Genomic DNA, 21,537 nt, shown 5'->3' with positions numbered 1-21,537 from the left:
CAGTCAACAACCATTTACTGGGGGACCTTATGTGTGCCTATGAGTGGTGAACAATACACCAGTAATCACAATATTGCTACACAGGAACATTAGAGGCAACTATCAGAGTGTTTATTTAGTCAGAGGATCATTGGAGGTTCCCTGAAAAGGTGATGTTGAAGGTGACATGCGAAAGTTAAGTAGGAGATCGCTAAGGGAGAAGCGGGTATGAGCATTTCTGCAAAGGAGACAGCACGTGTGAGTCCTGAGTGGTTGGGGAGAGGTCCTGGCATGCTTGAAGAGAGTGAGAAGCCTGGCATAGCTGTTTAGGTTGTTCTAACACAGTAGTTCTCAAGCAGGGGTGACCTTGCTCCCCAGGGGACACTTGGCAATGTCTGGAGACATTTTTTAGTTGTCACAACTAGAAGATGAATGCTGTTGGCATCTAATGGGTAGATGCCAAGCACGCTGCTTATCATCCTACAATGCACAGCACAGATCCCTAAAACAAGGAATTATCAGATCCACAATGTCAATAATACTGAGCTTGAGGAACTCTTCAACAGAAGCCCACAAACAGAGGCTTAAACAAAATAGGTTTACTTTTTAGATTTAACATCCCAAATGGGCTGTTTGGACTGATATGGCCAGCTCTAAACTGCCATACAACAAGGCTCCTTCTATCATGTTGCTCTGCATCTCCTGGGACAGGGGTTGGAAAATTTTTCCATAAAGGAGATTGGAAATATTTGGCTTTGTAGTTCAGATGGTCTCTTTTGCAGTTTCTCAGCTCTAACCTTGTACTGTGAAAGTCAGCACAGACAATGCCTAAGGGAATGGACATGGCTGTGTTCCAATAAAACTTTATTAACATAAACAGGTAGTGGGATGAGTTTGGCCTGTGGGCTATCGTTTGGACCCGTACCTCGTCAAATGTGCTTGGTCTGCATGCTAGCTAGTAGAAGGGAGAAGAGTTGGAGCGGAGGGTAGGCCTCCTTCCTTTTGAGGAACAACATGGAAGTTTTCTACATCCCTTCTGCTTGTGTCTTATTGGTCAGAACTCTGAAAGACTGGAAGTGGGTTAGATTTTGGATGGGTCATCACAGGCCCAGGGAAAACTCAGCTTGTTTTATTTAAAACACACACACACACACACACACACACACACACACACACACGGAAGAATGGCTACTGGACAATTGGCAGTGTCTTTAATTGCTGGATGCAGAAGTAGAAGGAACTCAGAATGAGGCTGGCAAGACAGGCAGAGTGAGATCATGCCCAGTCTTAGAAGTGAAATGCAGGATGACAATGTTTCTCTTAAGAGAAATAGGAACCTATTAAACAACTTTAAGCAGGGGGGTAGTTCTGGACCATGTTTCCATTTTAAAAAGATTTCTGGCAGTGGTGTGCAGAATCAAATGCAAGGGTGATGCAGGGATGGGGGTGGGGCTACTTTGAAAAGCATCCATTATCCAGGAAAGAGAGATGGTGGCTTGAATGAGGATGGTGGCAAAGGAACGAAGTAAATGGATGGGAGAGAGATTTAGAAGGGAGAGTCTACGACATCCTACAGATTAAACTCCCACTTGAAGATTTAAGAAAAAGTAGCTTTATTCATAACTTTTTTAAGCAAAGAGAAAACTGGGAAATGATCTCCATCAGTACTGTCCACATTGGGGATCTGATTCGGCCTCAGCTGGTCCTTGTCTTTTCCTTCTGGACTCAAATGCCTATTATTTGTCATCTTTGGACAAAAGCCATCCTGATTCTCCCAAGCATGGAATTCTGGGCTTAAGTGACTCAGGATATAGATATAGAGTTCACAAGTCCCAAATGTAATGAGTGGGCAACCCCAGTGCTTGACATAAGCAAAGGGAGGATGTGACATGTGTTCTGAGACTGGCAGGCACCAAGGGAGACAAAAGCCTATGGTATAATTATGCCAAGCATATAATATGATGCAATCACTTTCTGTCTCCAATATGCCCCTCAGCGCTGTGAAAGGGCTTTGAATAGCAGAATGCTCCAGACCTGTGTATCTGTGCCCTTGGAAGTCTGAGAAAGCCATGGCACCTTCTCTTCTTTCAGTCAACAATGCCATGGGCACTTATTGAACATCTACTATATGCCAGGGACCATGCTCAATCTTGGGGACACAGAGGTGAATAAGACATGAATTTATGACTTCCTCAAACAAATAGCTCTCCAATTGCTGCCTCCAGTTGGTCCCTGTAAACAAAGGATGAACAAGTGTTTTCCTCATTTGTTAAAAATGCATTTTTGTAATGAGGGCATCTTAACTGGCAATCTCAGTTATAGGATTCCTGCAAAGTTCCTTTGGTTTTTTATTTAGCATGGTGGACACATTTGGCTTTGAAAGACAGTGATGTCTCGTTATTCACTTTCAAGGAATTGCCTGAAAGATTATTGGAACCATTTCTTTTTCTAAAGAGAGAGGACATCGCGTTCTTTGTATCTTCATTTGTTTCGTGTGCTGTCAAAATCGTTATAGTGATTAACTGGCTAATAAACAGAATAATAAATAACTACAAGAGACAGATGATTCACATGTAACTCTGATATGGCCTCTTCTTATCTTTCATCCTCTAATTCCTTTATGGCAAAATTTGCCAGAAAACTGCTTCTTAATATCACTCCATTTCTCCCTCCATATCTATAGCCAATGAATAGTCATGTGCCACATAATGACATTCTTGCCAACCATGATCTGAATATACAATGATGGTCCCATAGTTTACAATGGAACTAAAAACTTCCTATAGCCTAGTATTTGCTAAACTGTATGTTTTACTGTTATTCTAGAGTGCACTTCTACTTCTTTCTTTCTTTCTTTTTTTGAGATGGAGTCTTGCTCTGTCGCCAAGCTGGAGTGCAGTGGCATCTCAGCTCACTGCAACTTCTGCCTCCTGGGTTCAAGCGATTCTCCTGCCTCAGCCTCCCAAGTAGGTGGGATTTCAGGCTCGTGCCACCACACCCAGCTAATTTTTGTATTTTTAGTAGAGATTGGGTTTTACCATGTTGGCCAGGATGATCTTGATCTTTTGACCTCATGATCTACCTACCTCAGCCTCTCAAAGTGCTGGGATTACAGGCGTGAGCCACCACACCCGGCCTCTACTTATTTTTTTAAGTTGACTATAAAACAGCCTCAGGCAAGACCTCCAGGAGGAATTCCAGAAGCAGGCAGAGCTGTCATAGGAGAGGACAGCCCCATGCATGTCATTGCACCTGCAGACCTTCCAGTGAGACAAGATGTAGAGGTGGGAGACAGTGACACTGACGATCCCCTGTGTAGGCCTAGGATAGTATGTGTTTTGTGTCTTGTTTTTTAACAACAAGTCTAAAAGCAAAAAAAATTTTAAATGAAAAATAAGAAAAAGCTTATAGAATAAGGATATAAAGAAAGAAAATACTTTTGTACAGCTGCATAATGTGTTTGTGTTTTAAGCTATTACAAGAGTCTAAAAGTTTTAAAAAATTAAAAAGTTTAAAAGTAAAAAAAGTTATAGTAAACTGAGATTAACGTATTATTGAAGAAAGAAATTTTTAAAAATTTGGCGTAGCCTAAGTGTATAGTGTTTATAAAGTCTACAGCAATGTCCTAGGCCTTCAGTTCACGCACCACTCACTCACTGACTCACCCAGAGCAACTTCCAGTCCTATAAGCTCCAGAGTAAGTGCCTTATAAAAGTGTTCCATTTCTTATCTTTTATACTGTATTTTTACTGCATCTTTTTTGCGTTTAGATAAATAAATACTTACCATTGTGTTACAATACATGTTGTACAGGTTTGTAGCCAAGGAACAGTGGACTATACCCTATAGCCTAGGCGTGCAGTAGGCCGTACCATCTAGGTTTGCAAGTACGCTCTATGATCTTCACATAACAATGAAACTGCCTAATGACAATTCTTAGGACACATCCCCTTTGCTGAGCAATGCTTGATTTTAGATGCCTGGCATCTTTGAATTCCATGGCTCCAGGGCAGAGCACCTGGGCCTGGGCCTGGTTTGCGGGTGATGGCTTCAGGAAGCGTAGGCAATGCCATCCACTGTAATGCTTGCCCCCCTTACAGTCATTCATTTAGTCTTAATGTTATTCAACTCAGTGTGTGCCTTGCACTATGCCAAGCACTTTACTTGTGTTTCCATGTAATCTAGCTCAACTCTATGAAGCAGGTACTAATAACATCTCCCTTTTATACAAACTCAAGTGAAATCAGTGACTTGCAAAGGTCATACAGCCAATAGGTAGTAGAATCAGGATTTGAATGTAGGTTTTTCTGACTCCCAAGTTCATACAGCGCTACTGTCTCCTTTAAACAATCTTTTCTTTCTTTTTTTTTTTTTTTTTTTCTGTCGAGACAGGATCTCATTCTAATACCCAGGCTGGAGTGCAGTGGCATGGTCATGGCTCACTGCAGCCTCAACCTCCTGGGCTCAATTGATCCTCAGACTCTTAAGTAGCTGGGACCACAGGTGGGCGCCACCATGCTTGGCTAATTTTTAAACAATTATTTGTAGAGATAGGGTCTCCCTATATTGCCCAGGCTGATTGTACAACCATTTATTGAGCATCTATTTATTATAAGGTCCATATTACTCTATTTTGTTTTCATGGCCTCAGTAGTCTGAAGTTCTACTCGTTTTGTCTTGCCAAAAAACAACATAGTCATAGATAGTTGAGGAAACTAAGACAAACTAAGGCACATGGACCAAATACAGTCCTTTTGAAAATAAAGTTTTATTAGAGCACAGCCACATGTATTCATTTACATATTGTCCGTGGGCTGCTTTTGTGCTACAACATCAGATCTGAAGAGTTGTGACAGACACCACATGGCCCACAAAGCTAAGAGTATTTACTATCTGGCTCTTTGCAGAAAAAGCCTGCCAACCCCGATGCAGAGCACAATCATACATATTGTTTCTTTGATGAAATTCTTTCTTTCTAATGAATAGACTCGTCTTATTCAATGACTCAGGGTTGGTTTAACCATATATATTATCTGCTTAATTCAATGATTTTTTATCAAATGCCAAAAAACCAAGATAAGAAGTCTATCCATGGGGTGATTTCTATAAGGAGAAAAAAAAATGCACCATTCCCAATTAAAGTATGGAATGTTGAGCATCTTTTGGCTCTTCCCAGAAGATACTCGTAAGTCTTTGCTAGTCTCTGGAATTGTGTGCAATTTTTAGACCATCACTCCTCAACTCTGCCTACCCCATTCCATTTGTAAACTGGTTAATCCCCATCATGGCTAGGCAGTTATGACCCTTCTGGAAAAAAAGAAAAGCAAAAGGAAAAACATATATTGCAAAAATTAGAAACACTATTATTTAACTCCTATAGTTTAAAGAACCATCAGAAACTTAGAATACAGAGAAAATCAGTAGGAGCTCTCTGATTCCAGCTTTATCTTCATCTGTAAGCTTACACAACCCACAGATAAATTATAAGTTACTACAAAGATTCCCACCAATGACAAACTGACTCACTGTCCTTCAACTCCTTTCATCTTTCTGGATTCTACTTCTAAGGCTCTTTATATTCTGTCAAGATGGAGTGTGATGTTTGCCAAAATTACAGAGAGTATGCCAGCATTTGGACACGTTTTCCATTTTACCTGTATAGAAAAATACTACCATTGCTGAAGTTTTTTCCACGATTACTTTTTGTCCCTGTAGAAGTTCATAGCCAGCTTTGTGAAATGTTACGTGTCTGTTCCTGTACAACAACGAAATTAGAATGAAAGGTTAAAGTGAACTTTGTTAAAATATAACAAACGATTATCCTAGAAACACCATACCACTGTAGGACTAGTTTTGTTAATATTTTGTTTTGGCTTTTTCATTGCCAAATGCCAGTTTGATCTAGGTACCAAAACCACAGTCTCAGGACATGATTTCAAAGAACAGGGATGTCACATTTCTCTTGGTTGGCTGACATCTGAAAAATGCCTGAAGCCCTCCCAGAAGAAAAGATGTTATTCTTTTGTCATAAAAATGGTAAAAAAAAAAAAAAAAAAAAAAAAAAAACCAGCAACAGTAAAACAAAACACAGGGTAAGCGTATTTTTTTAGTACAGCCAAATGACATTTAAATGAAAGCATTGTGTGCTATATAGTATGGCCAGGAAGCTCTCTGGAAGTCACTAGTTTTGAGAGCTGCAACACTGTGTTCAGGTCTGTGTCTGCTGATGTCCTTGCCAAAGCAGTTTATATTTTACTGTAAAGAGTTCCCCTTGGATGAAACACTGAATACAATTCTGGGTATTTGAGGCTCTAGACATCAAGAGAAAGTGCTATCATACTGCAGGGTTTCACATGTCAAATCAATCAGCAAGGAGATGGCCCATGGAAGCAGTTTATAATATTCCATTCCTGAAGAGAATGCAATATTTGAGTGTGACCTGTCTCACTTGAAAACAGAAAGTCGAATCTTTACCACCACCCTGAAATAATAATACTCAGCACCTGTGTAAAGTCTTCAGGGGTTTCTACATATAAAAAATTAGTTAATTAACAATTATTACTATATGCTAGGTAAACATGGATTATTATTATCATAATTTTACAGACCAAGTAAATGAGAGTACAGTAGAAGGTGCCAGAAGAAATATTAAAATTAATGAGTTCCTAGATCACAGGCTTGAGCTGCAAAGACTTTAAAGAGCTTGTTTATGTTAAAGAACATACTGTAAAGTGATACTTAAACATTGGAAAAGCAGCTTTTCCAAATTAGTTATTAATGAAATTAGTGCTTGTGTGTATTTGTATGTGTACATATATGTATGCATGTATATATATATTTTTTTAATGATTTTATAACTTCCCATGCATTTGTGATGATTGAATTGTCTTAGTTTTGACAGAGGAATTCATGTAATCATAAGTTTTACTCTTCAGATGTCATGGCTTGATTTTTTTCACCTTAGGAATAACCAAGTATCTCTGAGGTTTAAGAACCTAAAAAGTGTGTTAAGACCAGGAAATATATGGGTAAATTACAAAGCCAATCAACATGTTTATTGAGTGGTCAGTAGGAGCCAAACGACATCCCTGGTCCTGGGGATGCAACACTGACCAACATTACAGATATTTTTACACTTTAAAACTTTAAGTTCCAGTTCAGAAACTGTACCTTTCTTGTGATTTAGCTGAAAGAAGAGGGTGATGACCAGTGATGACTCCTGTGATAAGACTATAGTGGACATACATTTTTTGTCTTTCTGGCATCTCTTTGTGGGAAACACCTCATTCCCCTACCTTCATTTCCTGTGGTCTGGGTGAGAATGTTTCCACTCCCTGGCTCAGCAGTCGGCAGATAACCTGAGGCAGGGCAGGAGTCATGCCTTGAACACTCATAGGAACTATTACAAAAATAGTGCTCTTTGTGCTAGGGATGATAAGCTAGTGAGATGCAAATGTGGACTCCAGAAGCTGTATAACCGTGTGGGGAGAGTCTGCCTGAGAAGGAAGCTAACCCAGAGGAAAGCAGAGCAGATTCTTCATGTGTTCAGGAGAGCACCTGGATGCAGCCATGCCTGAAGTCACTTTACTTCCTGGACTTTTTAATGATGTGGCCTATTCTCTTCATTTTAAAAATTCCTATTCACTTTGAATTAGGCCTCAGAAACTTGCAGCCAAAAAGAGTCTGAATGCAATTTAATTCAGTAATCTTTAAACATGTAGCCTTTAGCATGAACAGGAAAATAAACCCTAGTTTAATACATATAATTTTGAAAAATAAAATAGCTTACGAATGTATATAGACAAATGGAGAATGACACTTGTGTATCTAATAGCCATCAACCCCTTCTTCCTTATTAACAGAACCTTATGACTATTTTTGCACTTTTAGAATAGCTTTGAGATGTAATTCACATGCCACAAAATTCACCCTTTTAAAGAGTACAATTCGGTGTTTTTTAGTATATTCACAGAGTTAGGTAACCATTGGCACAATTAATTTTAGAACATTTTCATCATGTGAAAATAGGAAACCCCTACCCATTAGCAGTCATTCCTCATTTCCCCCTTCCCCAAGCTTCTGGTAAGCCCTAATTTCTACCTCTACATATTTTATATAAATGGAATAATAAACATGTGGTCTCTCATTTGTTCTTTCACTTAGAATAATGTATTCAGTGTAAGTCCATATTGCAGTATGAATCAGTACTTCATTTCTTTTTATGGTGAATGGTATTCTACTGCATGGATATAGAACCTTTTGTTTATACATTCATCAGTTGGTGGATATGTGGATTGGTTCAACCTTTTGGTTTTTATGAATAATGCTGCTATGAACATTTGTGTGTGAGTTTTGGGGTGAACATGTGTTTTCAGTTCTCCCCATGAGAGGGACTCCTAGGTCATGTGGTCACTCAATATTTAACATTCTGAGGAACTGCCAAACTATTTTCCAAGGTGGCTGCCCCATTTCACAATCCCAACAGCAACATGTGGGGATTCCAATTTCTCTGCATCCTTGTCAACACTTGTTATTGTCTGTCTTTTTGACTTAGGTCGTCATAGTGGGTGCAAAGTGATGTCTTAGGGTAGAACCTATTAATATCCCAGGAAGCAATTTGCCTTTGTAAAGGAGTACATTTCATAAATTCTGTTGCTGTTGAGATGTAAGAGAAGGTAGTTGGGTGGAGCTTCCAGAAAAGTTCCTGAAGGAAGGGGCAGGTCAACCTGATTAAGTTAAGCTACTTCCCCTAGGTTAATCAGGTTGGCCTGCCCCTTCTTCCTCCATTTTTCTGCCTGGAATGGTTGGCTGGGCAGCAGCTATCTCGCTCCATGAAATGAGCATAGAGATCAGGCCCTACAGATAATGGAGCAGAAAGAGAAAAGAATCCTGAGTCCTTGATGACCTGGAAGCCACTATACCAGCCTCAGCCTGTTAACTATGGCTCGTATTTTTTTACTTGAGAGAGAAATTAATTTCTAACTAGTTTATTCCATGGTTATTTGGATGTTCTGTTATGCTCAGCTAAACAATTTTTTTGTTCCACCAGCATATATGTATGCATGTACATGTATGTTTATACGTAGGTATGTATGTGAACATTTATATGTATATATACACATGTATATTCTGTACAAAACCTACCAATTCACAACCAGATAGTGATCTACTTATTCATATGGGAGTTGGCTGTTCATAATTCTGAATTGATTTTGTTATGGGAACAACGTTCTAAATGTTGACAGGTACTCCAACTAGGCCACAGAGGCCTATTTAACTCATACTGTGATACGTATACCTCATGCTGGTAGTACCAACCCACACTTAAGATCTGAGCAGCAGGAACTTACATGGAGCAAGAAGAGGGAACAGTTATTTGTTCAATATTTATTATGTTTCTACTAAGTGTTAAACATGGGGGACAGAATGTGAACTTGATTGCCCTACTCTATAATAGAGTGTAATATGTGACATTGAAACTAGACATTGATCAAGCTGTGCTCCTCTGCTGCCCAAAATACTTCAGTGCCATCCAGCACTAGAATCAATTCAGTTTCCTTCCTCCACAGGTCCTGCAGGTCCATGTCCATTTGGTTCTCGCCTACACTTCTACCCTTGTTTGATTCTTCTCTGCTCGGCTTACTCTGCTCCAAGTTCTAGGTACACTCTGTCTAATTCAAATAGACCATGTACTTGCTTCGAACCTCAGCACTTTCTCTTGTTCTGTCTGGAATGTTCTTCTCCCAGCTATTCCTGGCTCATTCTCATCCTTCAAGCGACAACTCACACTTCCCCTCCCCAGACAGCCCTATTTCAAATGGGCCCCTTTGATTTTTCTCCAGCACGTGAGCTTCTTTTATGGTGTTTACAGCAGTGATTCTCAAACTTTAAGTGCACACAAATCACTTGGTGATCTTGCTAAAAGGCAGATTCTGATTTCTAGGTCCAAGGTGCGGCCTGAGATTCTGCACTTTCAACATGTTTCCAGGTTACGCCCATGTTTCTGGTCCCCAGACCATACTTTGAGCAGCATTGTATTAAGGAACTTATCATATTCCATAGTCATCTCATTTATTATTCATTTATTGATATCTGCTGCTCCTTACCCTGAAATGAAGGATTAAGAGGGATAGGACACTGCTTCTTCTTATTATTATTTTGCTAGCCTCTGTAGCCCCAGTGTAAGAACAGCCTCTTCTTTGCATATAATAGCTACTAAATAATTATTAGATAAATTAAGACATTTCAAGTGTGATTAATGTTATACAAGGGTATGTGCATAGGGCTGTGGAAGCTAATCCCATCTGGAGAATTGGGAAAGGAGAGCCAGACTTTTGCAGACCAGACTTTTGCTCAAATTAGTAAGAAGCATTTTCACAATTCTCGTTCTTCTGTCCAGCATCCCTACTGTGATAACTCATCCTGACTTACCAAAGTCTTCAAAAGTCTCCAGAATAGAGAATTACTTTCTCTTCTCCCTACCTTTCAACCCAAGGCCAAACGAATGTGTCAGGCCCCAGGATGGCTGACCTTGGCTGTGTTAACAGGCAAGCAGTCTGACCGAAATGTTTCACACTTGTTTTTGTGGATGACTGCTGCACCTTATTACACTCTGGTGGTACTTTCATTTGGTAAAAGCAGATCCTTATCTAATTGTATAGTGCTATTTTAGCTAGCAGAATACAAATATTTAAGCTTCGGGAAGACATTAAAAAAAAAATGTAAAAACCCTTGAGTTTTTGTTTTTTCTAGTCCTAAAGCCACAAATTATCCAGACCCTAGGAGCAGCTGAGGATCGACACCCAGAAAACATGGCGGGGTGGAGTGATTATCCATATCATTTGTAAGGGAGTGCCTCCTGAGCTGGAGCTTATGCAGGAGGATGCATAATGCTCATGGTGATTAAGAGTGAGGGTTCTGAAATTCTCCTGTTGATATCTCTGACTGGAGGGATATCTTATGTAACCTTATAAGGTACCTATACCTACTTAGATATCTTATGTAACCCCTATAAACCTCAGTTTCTCCATCTGTAAAACAGGGTGGACAACATATCTACCTCTCTATGTGCTGTGAGGACTAATGAGACAACGAAGGTCAAGTGCTGAGCACAGTGCTTGATACCTAGTAAGAGTTCCAACAAAGTGGTAGATAGTATTATCATCTTCTGATTAAACATGCTGATGGAAAGAACACTAAAAACAGTTTAAAATCAGAATGGGATCGTGGTGAATATAGAAATAGTATTTTTATTAGGCTTGGGGCCACATTTTGGTTACTAAGTGCAGAATCAGATGATAAAAGGAAGGGGTAAGAGCAAAAAGTAGTGGAAGCCCCAAAAATCATTTGCAAAGTGACCAATCCAGCTGTCCACAAGGAATTCATCCGTATGTAAACACTCAGATGCTTCTGGGACGGTTGAGTAAGTATCTAATCCATGTCAGAAAAATCAGCTACTTTTCTCAGGAGGCCTGCCACGCCGAACATTCATCTTCCTACAGTTTTCACTCATGTTTATTGGTATGGTGCCTTGAGTTTCCAATTTATAATAACATCCCTCTCTCACTGTGCTGCATTCACCAGGTGGTTCCACAGCCAGCAGAAAATGTGGGCTGACAGCATTGCCTGACTTCAGTAATGAGCATAAAGCTTTCTTAAAACTGTGGTTCTCAATCTGGCACTGGCCATGTCTGGTTGTCACAACAAGGGGTTGTTACTATGTCTAGTGGATAGTGGCCAGAGATGCTCCTAAATATCCTGCAATGCAGACGATAACCTCCCCCCCAACCCCTCACCACAACAAATAATTATTTGAATGAAAATGTCGGTAGTACCAAGGTTTAGAAACTCTGCCCTGAATTCCTTTTTCCTAATAGTTTTGGCTCTCATTTCTCCTGTGAAGTTCGGTGACTGAAATCATATGCATGGTCTTGCCAGATCTGACATTGTAGAATTTTTGTTTTTCTAACCTCCAAGAATTTTGATACTAAAATTAACCAATGAGGAGTGGCACAGACTTTCCTTTTGCCTAAAGAGGCCAATCCACAGTAGGCTATGGCTTCTCCGCGGCCTCAGCTGTAGCATTTCAGCAACAACCTCTCAATCTGCCATCTGGGAGACCACCCGAGGGGTGGTAGAACATCTCCAAAAAGAAGTGTACACCCCAAGTAAGCACTAATTTACATTTATGGTGTAGGACAGAACTTCCCTGTTTCTCAAAACCAGTTTGGTTTGAAGATTATCACCCTGTTGACACTAGCTCATCCTGTGAAACTGACAAGCCCACACACCTTTGGTGAAAGAATTTGTTTCCTACCCATTATCTGAGAGCCCATGAGTAGCTTAATGAATATACTGATGGAGGATTCCCTGGCACAAGCTTATCTGAACAAAGGCCAATAATATTCCACCCCATGCAGAATCCTATCAAAGCAATGCATTAATTGATTAAAGCAATTAAAAGTCTCCACCACAAATAGGCAACAAATGCCACCAACACTGATTAAAGAATACTGTCCAGTGACCTCAACCATGCACTGAAAAATCTAGTGAGTGACAACTTTTTAAAGGTCAGTTCGAAACAAGTAATCCTTATGAACATCAAGGCAATTCTTTCACTCTGATGAAGCAGTTAAATAGTGAAGGTCATGGGGCTTTAGCAGCCACATAAAAGAAAGAAGGAAAGCAATTAGACAAAATGGATGTTGTAATCCCACTTTCCAGGCCCCAGAGTCTTGCTGAATACAGAGCTCCCGCTTCACTGTTCAGAACTCTCCCGCTTCACTGTTCAGAAACTGGCAGCAGATTCCAAATGAGAATTCCATAGCTTGATTCCACTCTCACCAATGCTGACTGCGTGTTTCTTAGGAATGTCTATAGCCTTGAGAGGTAAAAAAATAAAATCCATGGATGATGCTATGAACTTTCCACCCATTTGGAATTCCAAAAATATTCCTCCAATGCTCAGGAGTGTTGCTGAATGCTACCCAGCAAGGTTTGCTGTACTGCTTGAAAAGCTACACCAAAGCAGGGAATAAACGTCCAGATCTATGGATCGCCAGGGTTTTCCAATCAAGTGGGAATCCAAGGACCAGCAGGGACTAGCAGTATTGGCATCACTTGGAAGTGCTTTCAGTGTGGAGATTCTCAGACCCCGCCCCAGACCCCCTGTATCAGAACCGCAACCACATTAAAATGTGAGAAACACTCATCTACAGGACCCTACAGGGCAAGTTTGGTTTTTGTCTTGTTTTTTTTTCCTTCTTCCAGCCAGAGTTGGAGACTCAGGAAATGACACGGAAAATGACAAAGTGTACACACAAAGTCAAAACTGAAGGAGGGCAGTTGTTGACATGATCATGGGAGTGATCGAGTCTTCTCCCAGTTCTAACTTCTGCAGTCAGCATCGCTTCTTTTGTAATCGCGGGAAAATAATTTTCAAATGGAGCTAACCCTCTCACAACATTGTACTAATGATCTTTAAAGCGACGGATTTAGAAGCGCTCAGCACCAGGCTTGCCACACTGCAGGGCAGACACTTCAGAGGTGTTAGGTGAAGTGGATGGAGCCAGCACGCTAGCCTCTCCCACTCCGACAGCTGGCGAGCAGCTCTTATCCACCAAAATTTCCCCGGGTAGATTCACCCAGCTGTCCTGGAAACCTGCTAAATCCTGGAGGTTCGCAGAACCTCTGGTCGGAACTGAAGTTGCAGCCGGAGCGTCCCGCAGGCTCCGTAACTTTCCCTGGAATGAAATAAATAAAGACCGTAAGTGCTGAGATAGCGGGTCCCAAGATATTTTTAGTCCTCTGCAATCAGCCACTAGAGGAAGGGGGAGGGAGAAGGGAGTAAAAAAGTTTTGATCCGTTCAGGAAGGGGCTCCAAGAGAACTCGTCTGGGAGAAAGCAGTAGCCTCAGCTCCAAACTCAGCGAGCTTTTTTTCGGCTGGCGTTTTGCCTCCTATAGCTTAGACTGTAAGAGAACAGAAAGGAGTTGCCCGAAAGGATTCAGGCTGGCGTCCTGGGCTGGCCCGTCCCGTCTGGCGAGCCTCAGTGTCCACCCACGCGCTTCTGCCTTCCAGCCTCCTCCCTTTTTCAGGGGGCTGGCAGGCCTCCGAGGCAAGATGTTTGTGCGCTCGCGCTCGCGCAAATACGGCCGGAGGAGTCCTGTTCCTCGGGCATTTTCCGAGGAAGTCTGGATCAATTAGGCTCAGTCCGGGGAGAGCGAGCGAGCGGGCGGGCGGCGCAGCCGGCCTGTCTGGGCCGCCTCGTGGGGAGGGAGGGGGCGCCCGGCCGCCCGGCGGCGACCCCGGGGTCTGGCCGCCACCATGGGCTTCGAGCTGGACCGCTTCGACGGCGACGTGGACCCGGACTTGAAGTGCGCGCTGTGCCACAAGGTCCTGGAGGACCCGCTGACCACGCCGTGCGGCCACGTCTTCTGCGCCGGCTGCGTGCTGCCCTGGGTGGTGCAGGAGGGCAGCTGCCCGGCGCACTGCCGCGGTCGCCTGTCGGCCAAAGAGCTCAACCACGTCCTACCGCTCAAGCGCCTTATCCTCAAGCTGGACATCAAGTGCGCCTACGCGGCGCGCGGCTGCGGCCGGGTGGTCAAGCTGCAGCAGCTGCCGGAGCACCTCGAGCGCTGCGACTTCGCGCCCGCGCGCTGTCGCCACGCGGGCTGCGGCCAGGTGCTGCTGCGGCGCGACGTGGAGGCGCACATGCGCGACGCGTGCGACGCGCGGCCCGTGGGCCGCTGCCAGGAGGGCTGCGGGCTGCCCTTGACGCACGGCGAGCAGCGCGCGGGCGGCCACTGCTGCGCGCGAGCGCTGCGGGCGCACAACGGAGCGCTGCAGGCCCGCTTGGGCGCTCTGCACAAGGCGCTCAAGAAGGAGGCGCTGCGCGCTGGGAAGCGCGAGAAGTCGCTGGTGGCCCAGCTGGCCGCGGCGCAGCTCGAGCTGCAGATGACCGCGCTGCGCTACCAGAAGAAATTCACCGAATACAGCGCGCGCCTCGACTCGCTCAGCCGCTGCGTGGCCGCGCCGCCCGGCGGCAAGGTAGGCGCCTGCTACCCGCTCTGACCTCCAGCCAGGCTCCCTGGGGTCCCTGGGGACCCTGGGCCCCGCCCCATCCCTTTGGGTACAGGGATGCCCCGAGCTTCCCCGGAACATCCCTGCTTCCTCCCTCTTCTTCCACTGCTTACCAGCTGTGTCACTACGTGCAGGTCGCTGAACCTGCCCGAGGTGGAACACTGTGGTCCCTATAGTCTAGACGTAACCGGTAAAGTATAGCTGCAGAGCTTCAGGGGTTCTGGAAGGACGAAAAAGAATCCACAAGCAAGTGTAGGATAAGAATGAAGAATGCAGCTCCAGAGTCAAAACTGCGTTCAAAGGCTTTGCTGCTCAGACCAGCTGGGGGATCTCGGGCAAGTTGCTTACCCTCTCGAGGTCAGAAACCTATAGACTGACACTCAGGAGAGGAAAGATGGGCACACTGCGTGAATTGTATCCGTGCATCCTCTAGGATTCCAGAAAAAAATAAAGGGAACCCACAGCCATGTAGAGTAAGTTAAGAAGGATACCAGAAGAGAGGCCGCTGGGGTAAAAGCTGGATGCAAGCGTGGGCTTTGCAGCCAGCTAGCTGGCTGACCTTGAGCAAGCTGCTTAACCTCTCTAAAGTTGGAAACTATGGCCCCTAGAGACGTGGTATACAGAGTAAAAACACAGCCAGGCACCCCTGAGGTATTCATCCAGGGATTTCAGAAAGAATTAAAGGACCACTCTGCCCCCAGCAAGTATAAAGTAAAATTAAGTGTAAGTTATCTGGAGTTAAAACTGTTTTCAAATCTGGGCTTTTTGCTGACCAGCTGGGTGAACTGACTTCATTCCCAGGTCCCTCAGTTTCCCTCAGTGTGAAAGGTTTTTGTCAGGCTTCAGAGAGAGATTTTAGTGGAAGGGCCTGGTACTGTGCCTGGCAGAGAGTAAATAAATGCTCAACAAGTGTTACCTACAATTAATTTTAACATCTCCACCTGAGCGGTCCCCTTGAGCGAGGGTTTACTTTGCTCCAGGCTGGGTGCTGCATTCTTCCCAGTCATTTCCTTTTTAATCAAGTGAGGTAGGTGTAACCCTTCCCATTTAGTAGATGAAAAAAAACTGAGGCTCATTAAGGTGCAGTTTCATGCCTGGGCCACAGCTTTTGGGTGCAAAGCTGCGTGTTGAACCTTTGTGTGCCCATCTTTCCAGCCCACGTTCTTAACCACTATCATGTCACCCCTCAGTGCAACCACAAGTACCATTTATTGAGTGTTTATTAAGTGCTGTCAACAATAGGAAGCACTTTACGTGCATTACCTATGTTGTCCTTTGAGATGAGGGAACAGACTCAGAGAAGTTATAGAACTTGTCCAAAATTAAATAGTGACTGCGGGAGCAGAGCTGGACTCGGATTCTACCTCAGAGTCCTCAGTTTTGGGGCATATTGGCATTTTGGACTCCATAACTCTTAGTCGGGGGTGCGGGGTACTGTGCTGTACATTGTAGGATGTTTAGCAGCATGCTTGGCCTCCCTCCCAAGTCGTGACAATCCAAATATTGTCAGGTGTCCTTTGGAGGGGCAAAGTCGCCCTGGTTGAGAACCACTGGTTTCCGTGATTGCAAAAGCCACATTTTCAACAGCTGGGTGCTTCTGCCTTCCTGGGGAGGGGCCTGGGCCTGCTGCCACTGCTCTGGTTGCCTGCTCCAGATGGCGTGGCAGAAAGGGGAAAATATTTGCCCGAGGCTCCCCCAGGGGCCTGTGTCTGCTTTGCCTCCCCCTGCCCTCTCCCAGCCCCCCTTCCATACGTGCACACCAGGCCTGCAAGTTTTCGACCTGGCCCCCCTTCCTGGCCCTTGGCCTGTCTGTCAGCTGCAGTCTCAGCAGCTGGCCAGCTCTGGGCGAAGGGCAAATATTTACAGCTCCACAGCTCACCCAGGACCTCACAGGCACAAAAGACTGGTGTGAGCCTTGGATTCACCGAAACAGAGGGCAAAGCTTGGTTTTCAATCAGGCGCCAGATTTAGGGTGAAGGAGTTCCCGAGTTTCTGCTGTTTATGCTGTCATCTGGACTTCCTTTGTCGTTTTAAGTGACACTTATTTATAAATAAGCCATTCACTGCCCCAGAGTTTATGCATCATTTATCGTTGAGCTAGTTTATTATTTCTTCTTAACTTTCTGTTTTCTTTCTGGAGTGTTTGGGTAAAATCTCTCTTAGAGTCAAAAATATGATACTTGAATCAAAACTGTGGCTGTTTTTGAGGCTCTGTTGGGTTAGTGGGTAGCATAAAGAAGGATGTTAAGCTTAGGGACAAGATGTTGATTTTAAACTTACGGAGAAAGATTTGTTCTGGGGTTGGAGCTCTGTTTGGAACTTTGACGAACCTCAGTGCCAGCCTTGAGAACAGCAAAGGATGGTCTGGCCCAGAAGCTGCCTTAGATGGTTTCCCTGGCCTCAGACCCGGGGTGGCCTCAGCTGAGGCCTTAGGGAAGCTCGCTGTCTCTCCTTGCCCTGAAATTAACCCTCAGTGGCCCTTGCTGAACGCTTTTGCTGTTCCTGCATCAACCATAAAACTCCTCCCACTGGAAGCTGTTTAAGAACTTGTTTATTTCATTGGGCCGGCTCTCTGCTCCTGCCAGAGTACTGTTTATTCTCTTCTAAAAGGCAGAAGGATTTATATGTCCTGGAAACTCTCATGTACAACTTTTTTTTTTTTTTAAATAAGCCCTAATGTTTGCATCTCTGTTATAAGCTGCAGGAGATTGGAAACCCTCAGATTTTCAGTACCAGCTCTTCAGCAGTCTAGCACTTGCATAAATGATGCGGCATTCTTTAAATTATCTTAGGTTTCAGTTTTTTTGACGCCTGCTGAGCAGTTAGGGTTAGTGCTGTACCAGCATAGACGTTGTTTCTTCTATTCTACCATGTGAGCTATATTAAGGATTCTCAAGCCTTGGCATGATTGGAGTCACTGCAGAGCTTAACACAGATTCCTGAGTCTCACCCCTAGAGATTCTGATCCATTAGGGCTGGCCAGGGGCCTGATATTCTGCATTTCCAATGAGCTCCCAGATGATGCTTGTCCTTTTTGCTAAGCTAAAGGAGGAGCTTACGCTCAAGTAGATAGAGACCAAACATGTATTGGTCTTCACACAGTTATGGTTTTACTGACCATTGTCTGAACACCTTCGTAAATTTCTTAAGACCAGGATAAAATTTTAAAACCCAGACTGCCTACCAGTTAAATGACAAATAATCATAGCCTAGACAGGCATCTCTGATCTCACTGAGGCCACATCTGAGCTGCAGCAGACTTGGGATTGCTACACTTGAGTAAGTTAAAGAGTTCTGCTCCCAGCCTCAGTTTCCCACCCTGACTTACCCCTCTGATTCTTAGAGCAGAAGCACTCCAGAGCAAACATCTTTTTTGCTTTTCTTTCTGGGAAAGGAAAAATTCTGAACATAACTTTCCTTGGATTGACTGAAAAACTTGAGATACATCCTCGGTGCCTTTTGTTCTTTAAGCTCCCATCCAGTCTGTCTGAATCCTGCGGATTTTACCTCCTAAATACATTTTGAATCTATTCCCAGCTCTCCAGCTCACTCTAATGACCACCTTGGTCCAAATCAGAGTTTCTGAATCAGCACTCCCAACATTTTGGAGTGGATAATTCTTGGGTGTGGGTGTGTTGGTGATGGGGGTGGGAGGCTGAACTGTGCATTGTAGGATGTTTAGCAACATCCCTGGCATCTGCCTACCTACCTACTAGAGGGTAGTAGCACTTTCTAAGTGGTATCAACAATATTTCTGGATGATGCCAGATGTCCCTTGGGGGGCAAAATTGGCCTTTGTCTCAAACATTCTCCCTTGCCTGGACCATAACTCTTTCCTCAACAAATCTTCTTGCTCCTCTTCAATTCCTTCTTTACCTAGCATCAGTAATTAATCTCTTAGAAATGTAAATCTTTTCTCACTCTCCCTCAAGCCTCCTGTGCCATCCCATTCCTCTTGGGTGGCTATAAGGTCCAACATACTCTGGATCCTGCTGGCCTCCACCTGCCTGGATTCTTCTCCCCTTCATCCTCTTCTTCCAGCTTCTCATGTCTTTTCGAGAGTCCATGCATGTGCACCTGAGCTCCTTTCTGCCTCCGGGCCTTTGCACTTGCCCGTCTGTCTACCTGGAACAATCTTACCAAGTACTCTGCACTAAGTAACTGCAAAATTTCCACCTCTCCCCTCCTGCCCACAGCCTTTCTGTCTGCACTTAGGATTTGCCTATCACTAGACAATCGTTTTTTCTATTCTCATCTCAGCTCAAGTATCACTACCTCTAGGAAGCCAGGCCTGTCGACCTCACAGATTACATCTGGTGCCCTGAGACTCTTACTTTGGTAACCCTCCTGCATGGCATTTATCCTAGCCATAAGGAAGTAAGTGGAAGAGTCTGACTTGTCCAGGGCCATGTCTGTGGCACTAATCCATTGCCATGTGCACTGTAAGCTCCTGGTATGTATGCATTTGGTGATGAGTTCAAGATTGAAAGGCCTGTCTTGGCAGTCATCAAAACTTTTCAGGTTGCTAACCAAAAGTGGGCTCGTGTTTAAAAAGAATGAGTTTCTCCGTGATGCCCCAGTTAACAAAATTGTTTCCAGCTTTAGAGGAGGCATTATTTTTGTTCCACTAGATCCATCCAGATCAAGTTTTATAAAGTCCCAAATCCCAGAAACTATTTTGTCCTTTTCAGAACTGGAAATAAGTAAATCTGGTAGACAATTGTATCAAAAGGTGTTCCAGATGTCCAAACACTTTGAAATGTATCTATTTAGAGTATTCACCATGAAGTATATTTTCTTTCTGAAATCTCCTGCATAGAGCCATTCCATAGTGTATCTAACAAAACAGCCCACTTCTGCTAAAAAGATTATAGATTATCACTTCTATTTCATTTCTGTGATTCATAAGGAAAATTAGGATTTGGTTTACAAATATGTTACCCAGCTACACTGGATTAAATGAGCATAACCAGGCAATTTGAATTGGCAATTCTGTTGAGATTTATCTGTAAGTGGCTCTTTCTGTGTTCAGAAATGGTGCTTGCCTCGCTATAAAAATATTTGATGAGTAAGAATCTATTTATAAGGCAATTATGCATTGGACTGTAGACCAAGGAGCTTAAAAGGAAAAGAAATAATATTCATTGAGTTCCACCGGGTGCCATACACTTAAGGTGCTTTCTATATGGCCATACGTTATCTTCTCCATGTTCTTCATTAGATAGACCTCTTTTTTTTAATGGGAGTGGCAGATTCTGAAAGATTAAGGCTAGAAGTTAGATTCTAAATGTAGAGCTGGGATTTGAACCCAGTGTTGCCTATCTCTGAGCTCACACTGTTACCAAAATAAGGATTTTTTTCCTGGGGCGGTGTCCTTCTCTGAAGTCTCACACAGGCTTTCAAAGCACCATTATTATATATGCCAAGTACTGTTTGGATTGGAGGTGTACATGCATTATTTTATTTCATCCTCAGACCCTGCAAGGTAAGTGCTCTTACCTATGACTTTTTCCTTCCATTTTACAGATGAAAAAACAGGAGCTCAAAGTTAAATAACTTGTCAAGTGTCCTCCACTGGCTCATGTTAGTTTGCCTGTTGGCTTCTGGTCCATGAAATGTTTTCATCCCATACCATGTTCCCATTTACATAGTTCCAGTGTAGAGCACATAGAGTACAAAACAAAACAGATCCTGGCTGTGAAGGAGATTTAGGCTGGGCCCGGTGGCTCATGCCTGTAATCTCAGCACTTTGGGAGGCCTAGCTGGGAAGATCACTTGAGGTCAGGAGTTTGAGATCAGTCTAGACAACATGGTGAAACCCTGTCTCTGCTAAAAATACAAAAATTAGCCAGATGTGGTGATGTGTACCTGTAGTCCCAGCTACTGGGGAGGCTGAGGCAGGAGTATTGCTTAAACTCTGGAGGCAGAGGTTGCTGTGAGTCAAGATCGGGTCGTGCCAATGCACTTCAGCCTGGGCAACAGAGCGAGACCCTGTAAAAGAAAAAAAATAGATTTAGACAAAAAAGAGATGATGTCCTGGATGGAATATGAGCACATCTCTTTAATTTTTATCCTGGTAACTTTAAGAGTGGTTAACGGTAGGAATGAAGTGAAGTTCTTCCAAATGGATTCTGCAGTTTAGCTCCTTACATTCTCATACCCCTAGTGCCAGGCCCTGTGGTTGGCACCATTTGATAGAAAGGTAAAATTGAGCAGCTTTAACCCAGGGGATCAATCAGACACCCACGTATGCCTTTGAAAACACAAGTCTTACTATTCTTTGCTCACCCAAGCTTTTATGCCATGAGTTAGCCTCTGTCTCCTCTTGACTAATAGTGTCCTAATAAGCCTATTCCAATAAGAAAGGGAAGTGGTATAACATAATGATTACTCTTATAAAGAAAATAACTACCAGATGGACCTGAGCGGCCACCTTTCTCACTCATTCCATGCATATATTTACAGGAAACTTAAAGAG

General features: G+C 43.5%; 1 protein-coding gene and 1 long non-coding RNA gene across 2 annotated transcripts in view; one reads left to right on the top strand and one right to left on the bottom strand.

Annotated features, from left to right (window-relative positions):
• Window positions 1-9,351: 9,351 nt before the first annotated feature.
• LOC105479591 (uncharacterized) lies at window positions 9,352-15,590 on the bottom strand. The gene is made up of 2 exons (XR_985979.3): window positions 15,173-15,590; window positions 9,352-13,721 (listed from the first exon to the last, which is right to left on the bottom strand). It is a non-coding gene; the product is annotated as an uncharacterized lncRNA (long non-coding RNA).
• LOC105479592 (PDZ domain containing ring finger 3) overlaps window positions 14,188-21,537 on the top strand; it is a 239,846-nt gene continuing 232,496 nt past the window's right edge. The window contains exon 1 of the mRNA XM_011737611.2: window positions 14,188-15,026. Coding sequence (XP_011735913.1) covers window positions 14,304-15,026 — 723 coding nt within the window. The 5' untranslated portion in view covers window positions 14,188-14,303. The remainder of the gene's footprint in view (window positions 15,027-21,537) is intronic.

This window comes from Macaca nemestrina, chromosome 2 (assembly GCF_043159975.1).
Source record: "Macaca nemestrina isolate mMacNem1 chromosome 2, mMacNem.hap1, whole genome shotgun sequence".
Lineage (NCBI taxonomy): Eukaryota > Metazoa > Chordata > Mammalia > Primates > Cercopithecidae > Macaca > Macaca nemestrina.
The sequence above is the reverse complement of the archived record's forward strand: the minus strand, read 5'-3'. Positions and strand labels throughout refer to the sequence as shown.